At 65.5% G+C, this 23,559-nt stretch overlaps 1 protein-coding gene across 4 annotated transcripts in view; it reads left to right on the top strand.

The window, feature by feature from the left end:
• Nucleotides 1-23,559, top strand: part of ABR (ABR activator of RhoGEF and GTPase) — a 38,155-nt gene that overhangs the window by 7,927 nt on the left and 6,669 nt on the right. The window contains exons 1-16 of one of the 4 annotated variants that reach the window (XM_040082227.1): nt 971-1,076; nt 5,484-5,668; nt 10,814-10,918; nt 11,371-11,556; nt 11,975-12,082; nt 12,693-12,753; nt 14,820-14,872; nt 15,007-15,147; nt 15,450-15,571; nt 15,689-15,854; nt 15,967-16,089; nt 16,161-16,236; nt 16,382-16,486; nt 16,915-16,989; nt 17,135-17,232; nt 17,349-17,480. In XM_040082227.1, coding sequence (XP_039938161.1) covers nt 1,016-1,076; nt 5,484-5,668; nt 10,814-10,918; nt 11,371-11,556; nt 11,975-12,082; nt 12,693-12,753; nt 14,820-14,872; nt 15,007-15,147; nt 15,450-15,571; nt 15,689-15,854; nt 15,967-16,089; nt 16,161-16,236; nt 16,382-16,486; nt 16,915-16,989; nt 17,135-17,232; nt 17,349-17,480 — 1,797 coding nt within the window. In that variant the 5' untranslated portion in view covers nt 971-1,015. Of the gene's footprint in view, nt 1-970; nt 1,077-5,483; nt 5,669-8,831; nt 9,137-10,813; nt 10,919-11,370; nt 11,557-11,974; nt 12,083-12,692; nt 12,754-14,819; nt 14,873-15,006; nt 15,148-15,449; nt 15,572-15,688; nt 15,855-15,966; nt 16,090-16,160; nt 16,237-16,381; nt 16,487-16,914; nt 16,990-17,134; nt 17,233-17,348; nt 17,481-20,351; nt 20,524-23,559 lie in introns of those variants that run through there. The other 3 variants (XM_040082226.2, XM_040082228.2, XM_040082229.2) reach the window with 3 other exon arrangements.

Below are 23,559 nucleotides of genomic sequence, written 5' to 3'. Positions count from 1 at the left end.
TCCCCCAAAACGGGGCGGCCAAGGCTGTCATGGACATTCCTGGGAGCGGGAATGGGGCGGTGACAGTGCCCTGGCAGGGCAGGCCAGTATCCCTTCAGCTCTCCCACCCGCGTCCTGGCACTTTGACTCTCGGATGGCTCTGCTTTTCCCTGTGTGCCCGACAGAGCATCATCGCTCCTGCCTGGCTCCCATCTGGCCCCCGTGCCCGGCCCCGGCCCTTCCCCGCACGCCGGCCCCGCGGGCAGGACGCGGCCGAGGGCGCTGGCAGGGGCCGGTGCCCGCACCGCCGGCACGGGCTGAACCAGGGCGCTCTTTGCACTTGAACGCTTGGCTGGCGCCCTGACATATTGGGGTTGATGACTCTGGCACTTCGCATTTCCTTTGGCTACATGCGGCCGGGGTGGGCCGTTTAACCCCTGCCTGCCCACGTCCTGCTTTGCCAGCCCCGGCTGTGTGGGGCAGGGCTGCTCCCGGCTCCTGCAGGCCCCGGTTCCCAGAACCAGGGGGAGCAGGGCTGGCAAGAGCCCGTGTCCTTCAGCCCTAGTGACCCGAGGGGCTGGGGAGGTTTTGCCGTGAAGTGGGCACAGGTCACACAGCAAGGAGATAAGACTGGTGGAAGGGGTGACGGAGCCAGGCCCCCCCTTTCCTCCCGCTCTCCTTGGGGTGGCCGGGGGGGCAGCCGCACATGCCGCCGTGCCACCACCGTCCCCTCCTCGCCCTCCTCCTCCTCCTCGCCGGTCCCCAGACCCCTGCGGAGGGTCGGCGTGGCTGCGTGCGGGGGGACGCTGAGCTCGGCTCCCCCCGGCGAGGCAGGGGCGGGAGGCGGGACGCGCTGCCATCGCCGGGCGGCACCTCCTTCCCCGGGCACCCTTGGCAGAAGCGCGGCCGTGTGCCCGGGCAGGCGGCCGTGTCCGGCTCTGCCATCCAGCCCCCGCCCGGGCCCCGGCCCCCGCCTCCCGCCGCCGCCTTTGTTGTGAGATGAGAGCGGGCTGAGCGCCGGCGCTGCCCTCCGAGCATGGAGCCGCTGAGCCACCGCGGCCTGCCTCGCCTCTCCTGGATCGACACCCTCTACAGCAGTACGTGGCCTGGGCTGGCGGGGGGGCGAGGGGGGCGAGGGGCTGGCTCGCCCCTACCTGTTGTGTAACGCTGCGTCGCGCTGGGCAGGGATGCGGGGATGCAGAGGGATGCAGGGATGCCGTGCCGGGGAGCCTGGGCTGGGCGTCCCGGGCGGAGCCGAGCCCGGGCAGGGGGCTGGCGATGCTGGCAGGGGGTTGTGCTCTCCTCCGTGAGCATCTCGCGTGCCCCGGTGGCAGGATGGAGCTGGCCGCGATGGGTCCGGCATCCCCCAGGCTCCGGGGACGCGCTGCCTGCTCCGGGGGGCTGCATGAGCGGGATGGGTGGCGGTGGCGGTGTCCCCAGCGCGGTGGGGCTGGCTGAGGCCGGAGCGGGTCACTCCTGACAGCTGGCACTGCCCGCAGGGGGATTTGGGGATTCTTTCTGGCCCCGGGTCCCTTTGCCGTCCCTGCGATGCCGTGGGAAGGCTCCTCTCCCTCTCCCTCTCTCTCTCTCACTCCCTCCCTCCCTCCCTCAGCCGTGATTTTCGCAGCGAGCTCCAGGCGCTGTGCCGGCGGTGCTGTGGCAACGCGGTGTCGGTACCGGGGGCTGGCAGCCGCCGGGGCCGGGGGCGTCCTGCAGCAGCCTGGGCGTGCGAATCCCCCCGATGCCACGGACGGGCGGCAGGGAGGAGTGAGCCCCGCAGCCGTGCCGGCCCCGGTCTCATGGGAGCCGTCTCAGCGGCAGCCAGGGACGTGGCCAGGGGGAGCTCGGTTACAGGGTCCCCGTTGTGATTTTTGGGGCAGCGTCCTGCTCCTTGGGCACCCCGGGGTGCGGTTCGGGGTGCAGCGTTGGGCTCGGCGCCTGGTGCCGCTGGGGCAGCGAGGTTTGGCACGGGTGCGTGGGAAGGTGGGATGCTCCGGAGCATGCTCCATGCACGGATCTGGCATCTGTCATGCCCTAGAGGGAGCAGGGGCCGCCAAGGGCCACGTTGTGTAGGGCTGAGCCGCCTCCCTAAGTTTTTTTCCAGCCCGAAGCCTCTGATGTCCACAGCCAGGGGCCACATCCAGCAGCAGCCCCGGGCTCTGGGGCGGCTGTGCAGGTGTTTGGGCTGGAGCCACATCCAGCCCCAGCCTCCGCACCCTCCTTCCCAGCCAGGGCATCTCTGCAAAGCCGTGGCTCTGCCATCCCAAATCCTGCTCCAGCTGCCCTGCCCAAGGCGTGGGGGAGGCTGCTTGGCACGGCCATGTTTTGGGGGATGCAGGGCAGGGTGCAGCTTTCATCTGGGCAAGGCAGTGATGGTGTGGAGGAGATGCCGTTGTGTGGAGCCAGCCTTTAGCAGAGGCCCAGGGAGGCAGGTCCGAGGCCAGCTCACACATCTGTGTTGTCATGGTGAATGTTCACCCAGGCACAGGGAAACCGTGGCGTTTCCCCAAAATCTCACAGGCTCAGTGTGGCTGTTGGGCTTTTCTTGGGGGTGGGATGGGATGGGTGAGCACTGGGGTGTGCCCACACACCGACAGGGTGTTCAGGGAACAGCACGTGTCCAGCTGGAAGTGCCACCCTGAGCTGCTGTGACTGCTCTGTCCGGCCTGGGCAGGAGCCAGCTGCTGCCCTTGGCCGAGCTCCCTCCTGGGGACCATCGTGCTGGCAGCGGCCTGGGTCAGCTTGGGAAGATGTGTGGCAGAGCAAAAACATTTTCCTGGGGAAAAAAAAATCCCTCATGGGGATGTGTTCCTGGCCCTGTCACCCTGCTGGGGCCATGTGCCAGCTCACAGGGCCTCTGTGCTGATGGGTGTCAGCATCCCATGGGTGTCAGCATCCCTTGGTGCAGTGTGGGCTTGGAGGCAGCTCAGGGCTCTGGAGCTGTCTCTGGGGTTGGGGTTACAAGGCTGTTTCAGGTCGGGGTGTCCTTGCCCCTCAGAGTGGCTCCCTTGGGCGAGGCTTCCTCTCTCCCCTCGGTCTCCATGCCTGGGGTGCAGCAGGAGGATTTCCACTGCTGCTAAAAACCAGGAGCAAAAATAGCACTGGGTTTTGGCACGGGCACAGAACGGGCTGCAGGGGCAATGCAGCTGTGGGGGAGGAGGGAGGGAGGTGCTGGGTTTGGGCTGCCTGGGTGGCACAAGCGCCCCACAGGCAAGGAGACGCAGGGGACAACCTCTCTGTGTCCCCTCACCCATCAGCGTCTCCCTTGCCTGTCCTGGCTGCTGTGGGGGTGCTGGGGAGGTTCCTCTGCCCAGGCTCCGCAGGTGAGGCCCCTCAAATCCTGCACAGCTGTGGGTGGCACATCTGGGGCTGTGGGGACGTGGCTATGTCCTGTGGGTCCCTCTCCTTGGGTGCACTGCCTGTCGATCTCATCCCAGCTCTGGTCTGGGACTGGGATGTAGATCTGTTCCAACCAGTAGCAACAGGAGCCAGGTCATCCCTGCATCCCTGCAGGCCAGTCCCTTCCCTCTCCATGCCACCTTCTCCCCTGCACTGCTGCAGGTGTCACCTCCCAGGGTCCCCAGCTGCCTCATTAACTCTGTTCCTCATTAACTGGCTGCTGAGCCACCCCGCCGGGGTTGCCAGGCCTGCCACAGTGACAGTGCCACTCTGGGTGTCCCTGTGGTTAAGCCTGGAGCTGTAGACCTTGGCCGTGGTGGAGGGAAGGCGGTGGCACCTGATGGCCTCCGAGCTGGTGGGGACCATCAGCTTTGGCCCCTCTCTGCTGCCTTGGCTCCCCATGATGGGAAGAGGTGCTTGGGTGAGCAGTTTGGGATGTTCTGGGGCATTCCCAGCCTGGGAACAGTCCCTGGTTGGGTGGGTGTGTGTTGGGAGTGGCCATCGTGGGGGACACCGGTGCTCGTGAGCCTGATGCTGCCGTGCTCCTGGATGGTGCTGGGACCTGTCCAGGATGGGAGAGACCAGGGACATCCCACCGTGAGGAGGCAGGGCAGCTTAGGGATCCTTTTTTTTCCTGGAAGCTGAGGACCAGGGGGTGGTATGGGTCAGCCAGCTCCCGGGTTGGAGGGGGGCTGTGGTGGCCCCACAGCCTCTGAGGGATTGTTATCAGCCAGTTGCTGAAGAAGTAAGGTCTGAGAAGGGCTGTGGTGTCCTGGCAGAGATGGGGTGAGTCTGGCCCATGTCAACCCCTCTCAGTGCAGGATGGAACTCCCCATGCCTCCCCAGTGGCACTGGCAGGGCTCCTGGCCCGGGCGCGCTTTGCAGCGCTCTTTGATTTAAAGATTTATCCACTTTCCCTCGGAAGCAGGATGTAATATTAATGTGCTGAGCGGTGTCGGTGGGAGCCAGGGGAGTCCTTGTCCAGGATGGCCAGGGCCCTGTGGGGTTTGGTCTGGGGTGGCTGCTCTGAGCCCAGCGCAGCCCGTTTTGGTCAGGATATCAGCTGGGGTTTTAGCTGGGGTCCCCCCAGTGTCTGTGCCCAGGAAACCTGTGGGGATGCAGCTTCCAGGGATCCACGGGGCTGCCGGATGGGAGAGGAGCGAGGGGCTGGGATCGGGGTGGTGTTGGATGAGCCCCCCGCCTCTTTGGGAGCTGCCGAGGGGCTCCTGGCCGCGAGCATGGTGGGGGGTGCTGGCTGCACCCCAGGGCCGCCCCTGCCGCAGCCGGGCTCCCTTCCCCCTCCCTTTTGTCAGCATCTCGGGGCTGCTGCAGCCACCTCTTCCGAGCCGCTGCCGTTCCCATGGTAACAGGTTGGGATGTACCCCGGTCCCCGCTGCGCCCCAGGGCCCCGCTGCACACCCTGGAGCCCCCCCCCCCAGCCCTCCCACCTGCGGCTCTGTCTCCCCGAAATGCCTTCCCCTGGGCCATGGGGGATTGTGGGTCAGTGTGGGGCACCCCAAGATGCGTGCTGTTCTGGGGTGGGGGGCTCATGCTGCGTTGGGAACGCAGCTCCCTTCGGTCCCGCATCGGGGAGGCAATGGAGCCCTTCCGCCAGGGGGGTGGCTCTGCCCCCCGTGCCGCGGATCCAGGCGGCCTGGCACGCATTTCCGTGCTCCGAGGAGTGTGGGCACGGGCAGGCAAGGAGGACAGCAGTGGCTGCCAGCCCAGCCCGTCTCTCCCCGGGGATGATGGCACAGGGACGGTGGCCGGCGGGCAGACAGGGCACAGCCACTTGCGTGGGGCTGCGGCGTCTGGCAGAGCAGCTGTCCCCGCGCAGACGAGGCCGTCGGCCTCTCTGTTCCGTTAATTATTCAAATATAGGGAAGTGTGTCGAGCAGAGGACGCCTGCGGGGCCGAGGATGCTCGGTGTGATGTGTGATGTCTCCTCGCCTGCTTGGCTGAGCAGGCAGCCAGGCTGGGCTGGCCTGGGCTGTCCCTGAGCGGCCCTGGGACGCGGGGTCAGCTGGGCTGGGTGGCCTTGGTGCCACACGGTGACCCCGAGCCCTGCCCGGATGCTCACGGCCACCCTCTCTTCACCCCGCCAGACTTCAACTATGGTGCGGACGAGTACGACGCCGAGGGCAACGAGGAGCCCAAGGCGCTGCCGGAGGGCTCGGAAACCATGCCCTACATCGATGAATCGCCCACCATGTCCCCCCAGCTCAGCGCCCGCGGCCAGGAGAGCGGGGACGGAGTCTCGCCCACGCCCACCGATGGCCTCGGCACAGGGGTAGGTGCTGGGGGCTCTGCAGCGGGGCCGGGGGGGATCGGGGCTCTGCTTGTGGCGCTCTGCTGCCGCCGTGTCCTGTGGGACCGTGCCCGGTTTCTGCTGCCCGCGGCGGTCCGGGCTCCGGGGAGCAGCGGCTCGGAGGATGCTCTGGCACACGCTGTGTCCCTGTCCCGCCGTGCCATGCCCGGTGGCACAGCCGGGAGGGGCTGGGCTGGCCGGAGCGGGGGTCCCGGGGCGGGAGCACGGCCGGGCGGGCTGAAGAGGGGAGTTCTCCGGGTGCCCAGCTCCGGGAGCCCTTGGGGCTCCGCCGGGCTGCCGGCTCCATCTAGTGGCACTCGGGGAGCGGTCACCAGCAGGGGTGGGGACACGAGGTGTCCCCCCCCTGGCTCTGGGCAATTTAGATGTAACCCCTGCTGACCGCAGCGCATCCTCGGGAAGCCCTTTGGGTTTTCCAAAAGAGGAGGAATGCCCGGAGAGCTGCGGGATGGCATCCAAAGGGACAAAAAGTGGGGTTGTTTTTTTTTCCAGAATCAAAGTTTCCATCCAGCCCGGGAGCGGTGGGGTCCAGGCAGGCGCTTCGGCCCCTCGGGTCAGTGCGGGGAGCAGCCGCACGGCCCCGGGCTGGGGGATCCCCCGGCGCTGCCGCTGCCCGAGCCGGGAAAAGTGAAGTTTTATTTTTGTCATGGAAAGAGTTAAGCTCCTGACCCGGATGCTGAGGCAGAAGAGGGAGAGGTGTGGCTTCCTCCCCGGGGTCGCCCTGCCCAGCATCGCCGTCCCGGCACCCAGCGCCCCTGGGGACGGAGGGGAGAGTGCTGCCCTCTGCCACCGCCTCCCGGGGCTGTCTCTAAACCGCTCGGGCTCCGGGCTCCTTGTCCCCCCAGCAGAGCCCTTGGAGCCGCAGCCCTGACACACCGGTGCTGGGGCTGTGAGCGCTGTGTCCCCGAGGCCAGCAGGGACAGCAGAGGGGACAGGGAGCAGGGCTGGGGGAGATGCTGGCAGAGGGCTGAGTCTGGGCACAGGCAGGGACCTTGACTTGGTTGTGACCGACAGGACTGGGAAGCGTTGGAGCTCAGTGCCAGCTCTGCCTCCAGCTCTTTATCTGGAGCTGCTTGTGCTGGGGCTTGGCAGAGCACCCTCCAATACTGGCACAGTGTGTCCAGCCCCACGAGGGGCACAGGCTTGTGCTCGTGTGGCTGATGGCACTGGGTGCCATGCTCACCCCATAGCACTGGGTGCCATGCTCACCCCATAGCACTGGGTGTCATGTTCACCCCATGGCACTGGGTGCCATGTTCACCCCATGGCAGAGGGTGCCATGCTCACCCCATGGCACTGGGTGTCATGTTCACCCCATGGCACTGGGTGCCATGTTCACCCCATGGCACTGGGTGTCATGTTCACCCCATGGCAGAGGGTGCCATGCTCACCCCATGGCACTGGGTGTCATGTTCACCCCATGGCACTGGGTGTCATGTTCACCCCATAGCACTGGGTGCCATGCTCACCCCATAGCACTGGGTGCCATGTTCACCCCATGGCACTGGGTGCCATGTTCACCCCATTGCTCCCCTCTGGTGGGGCAGGACTGGCGTCACTGCCTTGGAGCAGGCTGGAGGAGGTTTCTGGTGGGGTGTCTCATCTTGCAAGCTCCTGGCTCAGCTGTAAGCGTGTCTGGGGCGTGTAACTGCTGCGTGCAGATACATCTTAACCCTCCCCATCCCACCTGGGAACACGAGGTCGTGGTGTGGAGTTGATGGCCCAGTCCCTGCTGGGTTTGGCATTGTGGGTGGCATTCTCCTGGAAAGGAACCATTGCCCACTCTGGGGACCTGGCCGTGTTGGGCAGGGCTGTGGTGCAAAGGCCGAGCTCTGGCATGGACACAGGGCTGGACACGGGCTCTGGAAAGTCCCTGTGTCTGTGTCCCTGCCCACGTCTCACAGCGGGAGTTTGTTGTAGGCTCAGATGGGTGCAGGGAGAAGAGATGGCTCCTGCGGGCAGAGCACATGCAGCCGCTGGTTCCCCTTTTGCTGCTACCGAAACAGATCTTGCATTAGTGTCCCCTCCTCCAGCCTGCTCTTGCCTTGTTTGCCAAGGCCCCGAGCGTCCCTCACAAGCAGCACAGCAGTGCCGGTGTCCCCGTGTCCCGGTTGTGGCCAGGCTGGGGCAGCGGTGCGGCAGGAATGTGCGAGCACACGGGGCTCAGCTCTGTGACACTGCCGCAAGTCCCCCCTGGGGCAGGGAGAGGTCTGGCACCTTCTGGGGGTGCACAGCCATGTCCCTTCTGGGGCAGGGAGAGGTCTGGCACCTTCCGGGGATGCACAGCCATGTCCCTTCTGGGGCAGGGAGAGGTCTGGCACCTTCTGGGGGTGCACAGCCACGTCCCCTCTGGGGCAGGGAGAGGTCTGGCACCTTCCGGGGATGCACAGCCATGTCTCTTCTGGGGCAGGGAGAGGTCTGGCACCTTCCAGGGATGCACAGCCATGTCACCTCTGGGGCAGGGAGAGGTCTGGCACCTTCTGGGGGTGCACAGCCACGTCCCCTCTGGGGCAGGGAGAGGTCTGGCACCTTCCTGGGATGCACAGCCATGTCCCTTCTGGGGCAGGGAGAGGTCTGGCACCTTCCGGGGATGCACAGCCATGTCACCTCTGGGGCAGGGAGAGGTCTGGCACCTTCCGGGGATGCACAGCCATGTTCCCACGTGGGACCCGGCGATGCTGCTGCCCCTCCGAGCTCACTTCTCGCTGCTGGCAATCCCCACGGCCCGGCTCTGCCTTCCCACGGGACACAGAAGGGATGCTCTCCCACTGCCGGGGTGGGGAGCGCGGGGGGCTGGCAGGGGACCCCCTTCCCCGCGGCTCTTTGCCGGACACACGCTGGAAAAACCGGCCGGGGAAGGCGGCTGCCGCTCGCCCCAGCCGTGACCACAGCCGGGCGGGCTGCGGCGGCGGAGCAGCCCCACCTCCATCGCCGAGAGAGCATTTCCTGTAGGAGCGCGCAGGGCGGAGCGGCGCTGCCGGCCGGGGCGCAGGGTGCGGGCAGCGGCCCCTGCACCGCCCGCGGCCCCGGGGCCGAGCGGAGCCGGCCGGGAGCGGGGCTGGCCCCGTGCTCGCAGCGCTGCCCGGAGCGCGGAGCTCGCAGGCGGCTCAGCGGCCGCGCCGGGAGCGCCCGGGGCCGCCGGGGATTGGGAGGCCGGAGCTGGGTCAGGCTGGAGCACCGGGGATCCCATAATGGCTCCTTTCATCCCGCGCTGGTGGCCGGCGTCCAGAGCTGAGTCAGGCCGGGACGGCTCGGCCGCCTGAGCCCCTTGCCTAGAGCCTCGTGGGGTCCCCTGTGCGCCCCGCTGCCCGGCCGGCCATGGAGGAGGAAGAGGAGGCCATAGGGTACCTGGATAAAGTGCTGGAGGATGAAGATGACTCTGAGCCGGGAACCCCCACCAGCCCCGTGTCTCCGTTTTCGCCCGGCGACAAGGTGGGCAGCGGGGGGGGGACCCTGCTCCCGTGCTGGGCGGTGGGTGTGGGGACGAGGGGCATCTTGCTGGTGCTGGTGATGCCCAGGTGTTGGAACAGCTCCTGGGGTGATGTGGTGGGTGCTGGCGAGGGGCAGAGCTGGGGGCAGCGGGAGCATCACTGCGGTCCCACCACACCCCAGCACTGCCCGTGGCCAGGGCTGTGCCAGGCTCCAGGTGTGGAGGGCTCAGGGTGGGGTGACCACCACCTGGGTCCTTCCAGGGGGGAGTAGAGCCACTCGTGCTGCGGGGTGGGAGCTGCGTGGCTCAGCAGAGCCCGCGCTGGATGCTCAGGAAGGGGCTCGTTTCACATTCTGCCTCGCTGCTCGGCCGCCAGAAACTCCTAAACAGTCCCAGTACAGAGCTGGGGGACAGACCTTGAGGAGACCCCTGTGCTGGCAGGTGCAGCTCAGCATCCCTCTCCTGCCCACCCTGCCAGGGTGCCTGGGTGCTGCGAGAGGGCTCTGGCCCTGCTCTTCCTGGCCTCCTGCACGGGGTAGCCACATGGCCCTGATTAAGAGTCACTGCTCTGGGTCACGGGGGTCCTGTTGGCATCGTCCCCGTGGGGTGTGTGGGCCCCGAGCGTGGGTGGGCCCCTTATCCCCTGAGCTCCTGCGCAGGGCCCAGGCTGGGGGAAGCAGGAAGAGCCCATGACTAATCTGTGGCAAAGAGCCCACGAGCTCCCAGTGAATAAAAGTGGCCCCCCCGCGCACCCTCCTGCTGCGCTGGTCACCTTGGGCCAGCCGTAGGGGGACAGCCGGGCAGGGTGGACACTCTGCTTGTCACATCAGCGCCCAGGGATGGCTGATGGACACTAGAGTGGGGCAGAGATGCTGATCCTCAGCCATGCCCACCTTGGGGCTGTGCCCCCCAGGTGTTTGCGGCTGCCACCTCCCCTGGCACAACAGCCAGGGCTGGCACGGGCAGAGGTGAGACGTGGCCAATGTCCCCTCCAAACCGTCCTGAATGGCCCAGAGTGATGCCCCCGTGGCTCTGCTTGGCCTCTGTCGGGGTGGCAAAGCCTGGTCCTCAAGTGTGATTTTTAAGGGCAGAGGCCAAGGCGTGACCAGGGATGATCCAGGGGCTGGGGTGTCCATGCCTGGGCACCGGCAGAGCCTCACTGAGGGTCTCAGAGCCCCCCCAGCCCCGGCATCTCCCTGCCATGAGGGTGACGCCACAGGAGCATCAGTGCTGCAGCAGAGCTGGGCGCTGGGACGTGCCCCAGTGCCACCGGGCAGTGCCTGTTGGGGTGGCACTTCCCGAGGGAAACCTCAGCCAAGGGGAAGGGTGGTGCCGCATCACGTGGGAGCACCGTGCAGCGCCAAGCATGATTTCACTGGGCGTCTCTGGACTCTGCCCTGGGAGAGTCCTGCCATGCCGTGCGCCATCCTGGAGCGCTGCCAGCGGCGCTGGGCTCGTGGCCAGCCCGGAGCAGGGAGGGGAGAGGAGCCAGAGCGGCTCGTGGCTTTCCCAGCTGGCTCCAGACGGGCTCTGCTGCCCATCGGGCACATGCCCGCGCCTTGCCACGGAGCTTCCCCGACGCTGGCAGGGACATGTGCCCGTGTGGGGATGCCAGGAATGGGCTGGTGGGATGAGGAGTCTCCTCCTGGCTTAGCCAGGCTCCTTGGTGTGTTCCGCAGGGCGAGCGGGACGCTGGCAAAGGCCTGGAGATGCGGAAGTTGGTGCTCTCCGGTTTCCTGGCCAGCGAGGAGATCTACATCAACCAGCTGGAGGCCCTCTTGTTGGTGAGCACAGCCCCCAGAGTGGACAGCCCCTCCAGGGATGGATGGATGGATGGATGGATGGATGGATGGATGGATGGATGGATGGATGGATGGAGTCATCTCTTCCTGGGTGACTTCCCCCAGCCGTGTCAGCCTGAGTGGGAGCAAAGCTCCAGAAGCCACATCAGAGCCAGCTTTGCTCTCTCCTGTCCTATCTCACCTCCCCCACTGCCCGTGTCCCTGTTGGGGACATATTTATAGCCCTGCTTCCTCTTGTGCACTTGCTGACCTTCACGGCGAGACGCTGTTGCACAACACGGGGTCACCGCCGCTGCGGGGAATTCCGGGGATGCACGAGCCCGCAGTACCCCTTGGTCCCTCTGTCCCGGGCCGCCCTTGCTGCCAGCTCAGATCCTCCTCACCTCCAGTGTTCTCCTCTTAGCCCTCATCTCAAACTCTCCCTTCCCTGGCAGCCCATGAAGCCACTGAAGGCCACGGCCACCACGTCGCAGCCTGTCCTCACCCTCCAGCAGATCGAGACGATTTTCTACAAGATCCAGGATATTTATGAGATCCACAAGGAGTTCTATGACAGCCTGTGCCCAAAGGTGCAGCAGTGGGACAGCAACGTCACCATGGGCCACCTCTTCCAGAAGCTGGTATGCACCTTCCCTGGGTCTTGCTCCACTCGGAAGAGGAGAAGGGCTGGAGCTGTGATGAGTTTGGAGCTGGAGCTGTGATGAGTTTGGAGTTGTGACGCCCGCAGGGGCTGTGCCCATGGATGTCATCACCATGCTGGGGAGAGGAGAAGGAGAGGCCAGGTTGAAGGGCTGTAGCTTCAGCTTCTGCTGTCCAGAATCTCTGCTGGATTTTGGAGGTTTATGGAGGCTCAGGCTGGGCAGGAGCTGCACCATCCTGCCCTGAGCAGGAGCCAAGCACGTGGCCCCCAGCTGGCTGAGTGTCCTGCCAGGAGGGGACAGCTCTGGGCAGTGTCACCTCAAGGGCTGCCTGACCCCTTGGGTGCTGTGGGGGGCTTCAGCACCCTGCTGGTGCCTGGCTAACCCCCACTCCCCACAGGCCAGCCAGCTGGGGGTCTACAAGGCCTTTGTGGATAACTACAAAATCGCACTGGAGACGGCAGAGAAGTGCAGCCAGAGCAACTACCAGTTCCAGAAGATCTCGGAGGTAAGCTGGGATGGGGCTGTGCCAGTGGGACAGGGCTGTGCCCGTGCTGTCCCTGCACAGAGAACACTGTCCTGGTGGCTGAGCTGACTGTGTCTGCCCCGTGAAGATGCTCTCTGTGTCCTGGGGACTCACAGGGACTGTCCCCAAGGGCTGGGCCACTGGGGGCTGTGCTGGAGGGTCTTTTGGCCATCACAGGAGGTTGTCCCCACCTTGTGCAAGCTGAGGCTGGGCTCAGCCTGTGCAATCACCATCCCATGCAGTGTTGGTGGGTGCTGGGCACCTGTGGCTCATCTCCTGCTGCCTTTATCTCCATGCCCAGATCCCCTACAGAAATGGGGACCTCCAAGGCTACAGCCTGGGCCCCCTTGTCCTGTCCAGCATCACCACCACGTCCCAGCTGCTGGGCACAGCCAGAGCTGCTCCCAGCCCGGCAGGAACCCACACTCCTTCACCTGGCAGCTGTGTGTGGCCTCCAGCACGGCCAGGCTGGGGCCAGGGGGGGATATCAGCATGCAGGAAGGGTTGGGGGGGCCCCCATGACCTTGAGCCGTGACCTTCCCCCCCACCCCAGCCCCCCACGGGCTGCGCTGATGGGCCTTTCCCTCCCTAGGAGCTGAAGGTGAAGGGCCCCAAGGACTCGAAGGAGAGCCACACGTCTGTCACCATGGAGGGTACGGCGGGCGTGGGGAGGGGGACGCAGATTTTCGCATGTGCGGGACCGGCGTGGGTGAATTACCGAGCCTTTTGTGTGCACCTGGAGCCGGCGGGGACGGGGTGGGGTGTGGGTCGCGGCTCTTTCGGATGCCGGGGGCGTGCGGCAGCCCCCCAGCCCCTGCCCACCGCTCCTCCCCGCCCGCGGCTGTGCCGGGAGCCGGCCGGAGCCGTGCCGCAGCCGGGCTGAGCGGCAGCGATGGCTGCGTGGAGACGGGGCTGCCATGGAAATCCTCCTCATTGTCCGCTTCTGCTGTAACTGCACCTATGGTGAGGCCAGGGGGCGGCTCCGGTTTGGGGTGCCGCTAGGGAGTGATGCCGCGGGGGTCTGTGCCGGGGACGGGGGGGATGTGGAGGCTGCGTCGTGCTCTGCAGGCTGAAGTTGGGAGCGTCTTTGTTCCAGGCTGGATTGAATCATCTTGGCTCCGGCACACGCAGCCACGCGCTCGCTGTCCCCGCCGGGCAGGGGCTTCCTGCCGGTGATGGGACAGACGGAGCTGGGGGTGGGCAGGGGGATCCTGGGCTGGGGGACCCCCCCTGTCCTGTGGGTGGTGATGGGGAGGGGGTCCCCGTTTGTTCCAGCGTGGTGGGGCTGGAATGTCCATCTCTGCATGGCTGGGAGGAGAGGCGCCAGGCGTCCCTGCCTGCTGCTGCCCGTGGGTCCCAGGCTGGTGGGACTGTGTGCACAAGGAGCCCGTCGCTCCTCCCTTCTGCCGGGACAGCCCCTCCCGGGGCTCCCCCGAGCTGTGTGTGTGCCTGTAGTGATGGCAGCAGGAGGGTCCGTCCTCCTTGTGACAGGACACCCTGCCTGTCTCCTTTGTCTCAGGGCAGGGTCCTTGCTGGCTGTCACAGGGAGCAGGGCTCTTGTTTTACCCCCTGGCATGGAGTTTTGGGGGTGCAGCCTCTGGGTAAGGCTCAGCCTGGCATCGTCACCCCCTGAGCAGAGACCCCCTGCTCACCCCGTCTCAGGACCGGGTGCCTTGGGGCTGCACTCTGGGAATAAAGGGGATGGGAACTCCCCACGACTCAGCCCAGGGGGAGGAGGTGGCAGCTTTCCCTCCTCTGGCCCGAAACCTGGCTGCTCGCAGCCCTGGCAGTTTGGGGAAGTGCTCCAAAGCGAAGGGAAAAACCAGAGGCATCAGCCTGACTGGAAGCAGCCTGGGGAGACATGAATGCAACCAGGCACAGGGAGCAGCACTGTGAGTGGGCTCTGTGCCTTTGCCTGCCCAGGGAGGTGGGGAGGAGGAGAAGGGTCCGTCTGCTTCCACTGAAATGTGCCTCTGAAGAGCCTCTGGGGCTGTTTCCTGCTGGGAGGGTGTGTGGCAGGAGAAAGGGGTTGTCTGTACCCCGTGTGTGAGGCAGCTCTGCCCCCTGCCCTGGGTGGAGCCTCACGGCGGGGCTGCGGGCAGGGACATGGGGCCGGGCTGTTGGGCTGAAGCCTTGGACCCGCTGTTCTCTGTTCGCGGGGGTTTCGCTGCTGCTGGAGCAGCCCAAGCCCCCTTTGCACCCCGGGCTGGCTGGGCTGGTGCAGAGAGGTGGGTACAGGATGTCCCCTGGCGGGGCAGAGCCCGGTGGGGGATGAGCTGAGCCAAAAGGGAAACTGAAAAAGCTGCTGAGGGTGAGGAGCGAGCGGCTCTTCCGCTGCACCGCCGTGTGCGTGCAGCTGTCCCGGGGAGGCCCTGCCCTCCAGAGGGCTGTCCCAGTCCTGTGCTGCCACAGGCGTGGTGGGACACCCCGTCCTGTGCTCACCACCCATGCCCTAGCTGTGGTTCCTCAGCCCAGCACAGCAGGACACGGGGCTGTGGCAGTGCTGGCTCCCCGCTGCTCCTGGCACTGCCACAATTGTCCAGCTGTGCTGGCTCTGTGCAGGACAGATCCCAGATGCTTGCCCAGGGCTCTGTGCAGACCAGGGGGGCTCTCTGGGTATCTGGGCTCCCCTCCTTGCCCCTGTGCTCGGTGTGACAGGTGGGAGAGGGGCCAGGCCTCCAGCCACGGGTGGCTGCTGACGCTTTGTCTCTCCCCTCAGCGCTGCTGTACAAACCCATCGACCGGGTGACACGGAGCACCCTCGTCCTGCACGTGAGTGTGACGCCGGTCCCACGGGGATGGTGGTGGGCTCTGTCTCTGCTGCTCCTGGGGAATTGCAGCTGCAGAGAGTGCTGATGAGGAGTTGGGTGTTTACAATCTGCTAACCCGTGCCTGTCCCCTTCCAGGACCTCCTCAAGCACACCCCAGCTGACCACCCTGACTACCCGCTGCTGCAGGACGCCCTCCGCATCTCCCAGAACTTCCTCTCCAGCATCAATGAGGACATCGACCCCCGGAGGACAGCGGTCACCACCCCCAAGGGCGAGGTGAGCCTCTGGGGTGGGCAGTGGCTGGCACAGGGTGAGGGCTGAGCCTTCTGCCAGCCCCTGGCCGTTGTCTCCACCCGGGGTAGGAGTTGGAGGGGCTCCTCCAGTACAGTTCTAGGTACAAGATTAGGGCTCTGCCTGGTCCTTGCTGCTTGCTGGTGCCTTATTAAGCATGGAGGACGTGGACCTTCCCTTGCTCCTGGTGGCTGAGCCGCAGAGAAGGACAGGATTGTCGGCCTTTCCCCGTGGATTGTTGGCCTTTGCTCCCTGCCTGCTCTCATGGCAGCCCCTCTGCCCCACAGACCCGGCAGCTTGTCAAGGATGGCTTCCTGGTGGAGCTCTCGGAGGGCTCGAGGAAGCTGCGGCACGTCTTCCTCTTCACCGACGTGCTGCTCTGCGCCAAGCTGAAGAAGACAGCGGTGGGGTAAGGAGGGCGCTGGGCACGGGGGGAGCGTGTCACAACCCCCCTGTCCCTCAGTGGGCCGGGGGATGTGCCAGGGAGGGGGTCAGGCATCAGTCAGCACCCGTGCCCTGGCTGCAGGAAGCACCAGCAGTACGACTGCAAGTGGTACGTGCCCCTGGCCGACCTGGTGTTCCCCTCGCCGGAGGAGTCGGAGCACTGCCCGCAGGTCCACGTCATCCCCGACCACGAGCTGGAGGACATGAAGATGAAGATCTCTGCCATCAAGAGCGAGGTGCAGAAGGAGGTGAGAGAAGGGTGTGGGAGTTGCTCTTGGGGTGGGTGCCCTGCTCTGGATCAGGGATGGGACCCAGGGGCCAGGGGCACCTCTGACAGGGATCTCTGCTGCCCGTCTGCAGAAAGCCAACAAGGGGCAGAGCCGCGCCATCGAGCGCCTCAAGAAGAAGATGTTTGAGAACGAATTCTGGCTGCTCCTCAACTCGCCTGCCATTCCCTTCCGCATCCACAACCGCAACGGGAAGGTGAGGAGGGCGGGCTGGGGCCGGGCTCAGCCCTGCCTGCACACAGCCTGCCGCATCTCCCTCTCTTACAGAGCTACCTCTTCCTGCTCTCCTCCGACTACGAGCGGTCTGAGTGGAGGGAGGCCATCCAGAGACTGCAGAAAAAGGGTGAGTCTGGGGCTGCCCAGGCCCTCCTGGGGCTCCTGGTCCCCCCAGAAGCCACAGGGAAGTCCTGTAGGATCCCAGCCTGGTGCTCTCCAGTGCCTATGACCAGCACTGGCTGTGTCCCTCTGAAACTTCTGTCCTCTCCCAGACCTACAGGCCTTTGTCCTGAGCTCGGTGGAGCTGCAGGTGCTCACAGGATCCTGCTTCAAGCTCCGCACTGTCCACAACATCCCCGTCACCAGCAACAAGGACGGTGAGTGACCGCTGGGTCCTGCTGTGCTCGGGATGGGGCAGGAGCTGTGGGGTCCCTGAGCTGGAGCGGGGGCTCTGCTCTGCAGGGGACAGCTTCCCACCAGGTGGCACTGCTGGAGCAGCGTCGGGCTCCCCGGCAGCGCAATCCCTGCTGCAGCGCGGGGCTGATCCTGGGCTCTCTCCAGCCCCTGCCGTGGGCTGGGCAGGACCGGTGTGCCCAGGGTGAGACCCAGCCGGCCCCACTGGGAACCACCCCAAGCAGGAGAGCTTGGGATGTCTGTCAGTGGGGGAGACAGAACTTAGGGATGTCCCTCCAGGGGCTTGGGGGCATTTGGGTGTCACCGCAGGCACCGTGCTTGCTGTGGCAAAAGGCTGTCTTGGGGATGGCCAGCCCCAGGCCCTGACACAGCCTCTGCTCTCCTGCCACAGACGACGAGTCCCCAGGGCTTTATGGGTTCCTGCACGTCATCGTCCACTCCGCCAAGGGCTTCAAGCAGTCAGCCAGTAAGTGTGGGAGCCCACCCTGCTTGGAGGGGCCGGTGGGCTCGCAAGAGCTGGGGTCCAGCACGTGGCCCTGCTCTGCCCACAGTGGTCCCCTGGGAGATGGTGGGGGTGTTCCTGGGGTGCTGAGCAATATCTGCTCCCCCAGACCTGTACTGCACGCTGGAGGTGGACTCCTTTGGCTACTTTGTCAGCAAAGCCAAGACCAGGGTGTTCCGGGACACCACGGAGCCGCAGTGGAATGAGGTGAGGGAGAGGGGGATGCAGGGAGGGGTCTGTGCTCCCCATTTCCCTTCAACCCCACTTTTGGAGCCTCTCTGGGGTGGGTGCTGGGGTTGAGCCACCCTCCCTCCACACCCCAGGAGTTTGAGATCGAGCTGGAGGGCTCCCAGTCCCTGCGCATCCTCTGCTACGAGAAGTGCTATGACAAGACCAAACTCAACAAGGACAACAACGAAATTGTGGACAAGATCATGGGCAAAGGGCAGATTCAGGTAAGCACTGGAGTTTTTGGGCATCCTCTCACCTGAAGGAAGACTCCTCAGGGCCTGGCACCTGGGCTGGGAGGGTTGTCCTGGGGTGGGCAGCTCTGCTTTTGGGAGCGGGGTACAGCAACTGTGGGGTTGAAGGCGGTGAGGTGGGTGGGCATCAGGCGTGGAGGGTGATGGTCCTGGGGCACAGCAGCTGCAGGAGAAGGTGGGACAAAGTGAGAGGGGCCTTTGTGGAGGTGGCAAAGCCAGACCTTCCCCACAGAGGTGCATCCAGCTGGGCTGGGCCTGTTTCCGTTCAGCTGCTCTCTGTGCCGTGGCCCCGGGGGGCTGCAGGGAGGGGTTGGCAGCTGCCCTAGGGAGGGCTCTGCGTGTGCAGCCCCCCGTCCCTCCTGTGTCCCCCTCTGCCACCATCTGCCTTCCCCGTGCCTCCATCAGCTGCTGTTATGGCAACGGGGGTTTCCAGGGTGACGGCTGCGCCGGCTCTGATTGGAGCTTGTCAGGCAGGGAGGATGGTGGCCTGGGCTGCCCTGAGATGCTCCCAGGTGAGCAGGACCAGGAGGATGGAGTGGGGGGCAGGCAACCCCCAGACCTCGCGTTCCCTCAGCGGCCCAGAGCAGGGGGAAGCAGTTGAGGCTGGGGGTGTCCCCGTGTTTTCCTGGTGGGCACCCCGGCCTGGCTGTGCTGGGGACGGGGTCACGCCAGGGGACACAGCCCTCGAGCCAGGGCCACTTCAAAGGGCCCCTCATGGCTGCCTGCTCCGTGGGAAAGAGCTGAGGGCAAGCCCCAGGGGAGCAGAGAGAGGCATGGAAATGCTGCTGGGAAAGGGATGCTGTGGGGAAACAGCACTGGAGGGGGCACAGGGTGGGAACTGGGGGCTCAGCTCCACCAGTGGCTTGTTCGTACCTGAAATCACCCGAAATTGCCCTCGCTCCCAGGAAACAGCGGTGTGGGGGTGGCACGGGGCCAAGTGGGAAGGCCAGGGCAGGGAAGGGGCTCGGTGTCCCGCGGGGATCAGTCCAGCTGCGCTCTCGGAAATAGCCTGGATCAACAAACATGAGTCATGCTGGGAGATGCGGGGGTCGGGACAGGGACAGCACAGCTTGTACCCGCTGCGCAAAGCTTGTGGGGGAAGAAAGGGAAAGAGAGAAGGCCCTGGGGCTGCTTATCCCAAGGAGGATCTGGATGGATGGAGGAGTGTCAGGGCTGGGGCAGTCCTGCTGTCATCCAGAGCCACAGCTCGGCCTCTGCCCCAGGGGTGGGCTGGGTGACAGGGCAGGACAGCAAGGAGCAGGATGGGCAGTGCTGCTCCTGGGGCTGAGGGCTGTAGTCAAGCTCCAGAGCTGCCCCTCTGCCTTCTCCCTGGGATTCTCAGGCAGAGATGCTGCCCTGGATGTTCCTCACCCCAGCTGGTCCCTGGGCTCATTGTGCGCTGCTGCTGGTTCCACATAGCAACACTGGCTGCTCAGGTGTGACTCCTGGCTGGCATTAACCCTGCTTTGTTGTCACTAACCCCGTTTTCTAAGGCTGGAATACGCTGTGGTCGGGGTAGGGCTGCCCTGTTTGGCTTGTGTCCCCTTGAGGGTCTTGTGTGCCCTGCCCTGCAGGGCTCAGCCCTGCCCTGAGCTGTCCCAGTTGCTCCCAGCAGCTGGGCTGTGTCTGCTGGGTGCTGGCAGGGGTGTGTGGGGCTGTGCCAGGGTGGCAGGCGGATGTTTGTGGTGGGCAAAGCAGGCTGTGAGTGCTTGTGCCCACACTGCAGAGCGCTGAGGCTGCATGTGGCCCCCGTGCCCTGCAGGGGACAGGCAGTGGGTGCATCAGGGGGGGTCTCAGGACCCCCTTCTTCTGCCCATTTGATGCACCGGGGGATGTGGCTGTTGAAGCAGAGCCTGTGTTGTCATGGGCACGGTGCCTGCTGTGCCCTCAGGGAAGAGCTGCCTGTCCTTCTGTCCCCTTCCCTGGGCTGGCAGAGGCTCTGACGGGGGAGATTTGGGGTGCTGGGGCACCCCAGACCTGCAGGGAGCCATAGTGACCCGGGATGGTCTGCAGGGGCTGCCGAGGGATGGACTGGGGGGGCAATGCGAGTCCCCCCAAACCTGCACCTCACCGTGTCCCTGCCTGTCAGAAACAGCAAGCAGGGACCTTCCAGGGCTTCCCTGCCCCCATCACCCCCTGGCAGCGGCGCTGACAAGGGCCAGGGTATGCAGAGGGGACATGGGGGTACACAGCTGTCCCTGGGCGTGGCAACAGACCCCAAAAATGGGGAGAGAGCAGAGGAGAGAGGAGAGGAGAGGAGAGGAGAGGAGAGGAGAGGAGAGGAGAGGAGAGGAGAGGAGAGGAGAGGAGAGGAGAGGAGAGGAGAGGAGAGGAGAGGAGAGGAGAGGAGAGGAGAGGAGAGGAGAGGAGAGGCTGGCAGCCAGCCTGGCTCCTGCTCGGAGCCGGGAATGCTGCAGCCGCCAGCGGCGGTGCCTCGGGGGCAGCGGCTGCCGCTGGCGCTGCGGGGCGGATAACGGCAGAGGGATAACAGCGGATAACGACGGATAACGGCGGCGGGGAGCCCGGGCAGCATCCCCAAGCGCTCCCGAGCGGCGGCGGGCGGCAGGGCGAGAGTTAAACGCGTGGGGGCCGCCGGGGGGGGGGGGAGTGGGGGGGTGCTGCCTTTGAGTCACTTCCTCGCAGGGGGAGGGAGGTTTTTGGGGCTGCCTCGCCAGCCCGGCTCACACCCTGAGGATGAGCCCTGCCCGCTCTTCGCCCCGCCGCCCCAGCGGGGCTCCCCTCGCCGGCCCCCGCTGAGCGCTCCCCGCCGGCAGAGGGGATGCGGGCGCCGTGCTAACGCAGCCGCGGGCACGCTCCCGGGCCACCCCCGTGTCGCCTGGCCGGAGCCGAAGCCGTGGTGGCCATGACGGAGGTGTCGGTGCAGCCGGAGAGCGGCCCCGGCCCCGGGGCAGAGCAGCATCCCGAGCGCGGCGTGGAGGAGCCCGAGGGGAAGCGAGCCCCGAACACGGGAGCCCGGCTGTGGGGCAGGGTGCGCAGCAAACTGCTCCGGCAGAAGGTGCTCCGGGAGCGGGGGGCGGCTGCAGGGGACACTGCGGGGCTCCGGGGTGGCTCCTGCGCGGTGACCGTGGCTTTTTGGAGGGTGGTTTTGTGCGGGGCTGTGTTGTTTGCGTGGAGGGTGAGCGCTGCGGGCTCTGTGCGCGGAGGCTGTTTGGGTGCTTTGGGAGCTCTCAGATGCAGTTGGCAGCCTGCGAGGTGTTTGTTTTCCTCCTTCCCTCTCTCTCTGCGTGCTGGCAGGCTCCGGGAGGCTGAGCTGTTTGAGCCCGGGGGTCCGGCAGAGGCAGGGCAGGGAACCCCCTGCCCAGCCCTGGAGCTTGCCCAGGAGGCAGTGACGCTCCTGGGCTGGGGCCGGGTCCCTGGGGTGCCACAGCACCCAGTGCCTGCGTCCCCCCTCTCGCCAGCCGGGTGGATCCAGGCTTTCCCAGCTCGCAGCTGTGTCGCAGCCACATCAGCCGGCGCTGCCCGTCTTTGTGGGAGCACAGGGCTCAGGGATGTGCGACAGAGGCGACAAAGGAGGGGGACAGCACCCTTGCAGGCTGTCCCAAAAGCCCCGCGGGGGACTCTGGGGGTTTCCCCTTGGTGGAAGCCCCCTGCCCAGGGAGCTGCCGGCTCGGGGCTGAGCTGTGGCCGCGGGCTGGGGCTGCCTGTGCCCGTGGGGGTTCGCTTTGGCAGCGGCGGGGCCGTGTGACGCAGAGGCATTAACCTCGATTCCCTGCTCCGCACAGGGGATTAAGGGGCAGCTCTGTGGGGAGGCTGCCCGGCGGCTGTTGCTGGGTCAGAACATGAAGGGGTTTCATTTCCCGTGCCCGTTGTGGCTGCTGGCTTCCCTGCCAGCTGCCGCCCGGGAGCTGCAGGGCAGGATGCGGCCCCGACAGGTCTGCGCAGGGTCCTGGTGGGTTGTGGGTGCTGCTGCTGCTCCTCGGGTCACTCTAGTGCTTTTTTGGGGGGCTCTGCTTTGCCACTGGCAGCGTTTGCTGGCATGGGGGCTGCTCTGTCCCATGGCACCGGGGGCTCAGGGGCTGTCTGTTCCCTGGGGAGGGAGCTGCTTGCCGGGGCAGCCACGGGAGGCCAGGCAGGGGAATCTGTGGGTGCCACGCTGATAGGAAGTGATGCTGGCTGTAGCAGCTCCTCTGGGATCCCGCTCCCCAGGGCCTTGGCAGAGATGACCTCACAGCCTGAGTCACCAGATTGCTCCCAATTGCTTCACCCAAGGCTGATGGTTGGGTGACATCATGGGCCTGAGATGTGGGGAAGGGACATGCCCAGCCTGACAGTCCCTGCCCCACTGCAGCATCCCAGCGTTTTGGGGCTCTGGGGAGCCACCATGAGGATTTGGAGCCCTACCAGCTCCTCACCTTGGAGCGCTGGTCACCCAACCCTGCCTGGGCCTGTCACAGTGCCAGGACCTGGACGTGTCTTAAGGACAGAATTCCAGGATGTGGCCTCATCATCTCAAGTCTGGAGCTGTCCCATGGACAAGACAAGCAGTAGCAGGGGAGGGTCAGCACCAGCAGGACCTCCCCAGAACACACCAAGCGCTGCAGGACTGCCAGGACGTTCATTGCCTCTTCCTCCACAAGACAGGGCCTTGTCCTACCAGCAAACAGCTTTGGATAATTTGGGAAACCAGGATGATGGCACATCCCTGGGGCAACAGAGGGTGTTTCACCTCGCCATGAATGAGAGCAGCACCACAGTGGATGCTGACCTGGGCATGGATGCCACCAAGGCTGAGAGTCCCTGAGATGCAGGAGGGAGCAGCCTGGAGATGTGCTGGTGACCTGGCTGAGATGTTTCCCCAGGCACAGGGCGGTGTTTGAAGCCATCTGCTTTTCCAAAGAGGTGCTGACACCTCATCCTGCACAATGCTCCCCAGGGCTCCTAGCCCAGGAGTTCCCCACTGTCCTGGGATGTCCCTGCATCCTGCTGGAGCACCCTGCATCCCTTCAGAGGAGATGGTGGGAGCTGGGACAGGGTGTTTGCCAGCGCTGTGCGGGCAGGAGCTGCCTCTGGCTCTGTGGGTGGATGCTCCTGTCCATCCTCCCACGCCTGGAGATGAAGCGTTGGACGTGGCTTTGCTTAAACTGGGGAGGGGCAGCGTCGTGTGCTGCTGCTGCTGCTGCACGGGGCGCTGGCCAGGAGGGTTAGAGAGCACCAGGCCAGGCCACAGGCGGTGCACAGGGTCCTGCCCTAGCTGCAAGGGGGCTCAGGCCCGTGGTGCCAGCAGAACTGGCCCAGGTTTGGGCCCTGCTGGCTGCTGTGGGATGGTTGTGCCCATGCAGGGGGAAGGGGTGCAGGGAAGTGACGTGCCCAGGGTAAGGTCTGCAGCACTGGCAGCAGCCAACCTGGCTTTTATTAGAGCTTTCTTCAGAGCGCTGCTAAAGCCCTTCCAGATGTGAGCTGCCAGGGCCATCAGAGCCAGAGGGACCCGAGGGATGGGGAAGGGGAAGGCATGTGTGGTGGCTGCAGTTAAAATCGCATTGCAGAGCAGGGAGGCTCCTGACCTGGCTGGGGCATGAAGGGGTTTCACTGCCGTGAGTGGGACAGGGACGTGTGGGGAAAGGGTGAAAGTCCCTGGGACAGTGGTGTTGGCTGTGGTGGCTGCATGGCAGCACTGGGAGCACAGAGGAGCCTGAGCAGCAGGACTGGAGTTGGCTGTGGTCTGGCTGCAATCTCGTGATCGCAGTGTCCAGACCTGCTGCAGGGTCCCATGGGAGCCCAGGGCAGCTGCAGCCTTCCTTCTCCTCCTCCTGCTCTCCAGCAGCCGCAGGGCTGGCACGGAGGAAGCCGCTGGGCCCTTCCATGTGCTGGGCTGGAGCTCAGGAGGGGCTCTGTGTGTCAGGAACCATTGCTGGAGACAGCAGCATTTCTGCCTTGCTGGGGACCACAGTTTTCCTGGGGCTGAGGAGCTGCTCGGTCTCACTGTGACACAGGACTGGGCATGTGGCAATGCCACCGTGCTGGGTCTGTGCCAAGAGCCAGGGCAGCTCGAGCCTGTCCTTGGGACTGTGGGGTCTTGGTGGGCAAGAAGGGA

Source organism: Hirundo rustica, chromosome 19 (genome assembly GCF_015227805.2).
Source record: "Hirundo rustica isolate bHirRus1 chromosome 19, bHirRus1.pri.v3, whole genome shotgun sequence".
Classification (NCBI taxonomy): Eukaryota; Metazoa; Chordata; class Aves; order Passeriformes; family Hirundinidae; genus Hirundo; species Hirundo rustica.
Note: the sequence above shows the minus strand (reverse complement) of the source record. Positions and strands in the feature narration are given on the sequence as shown.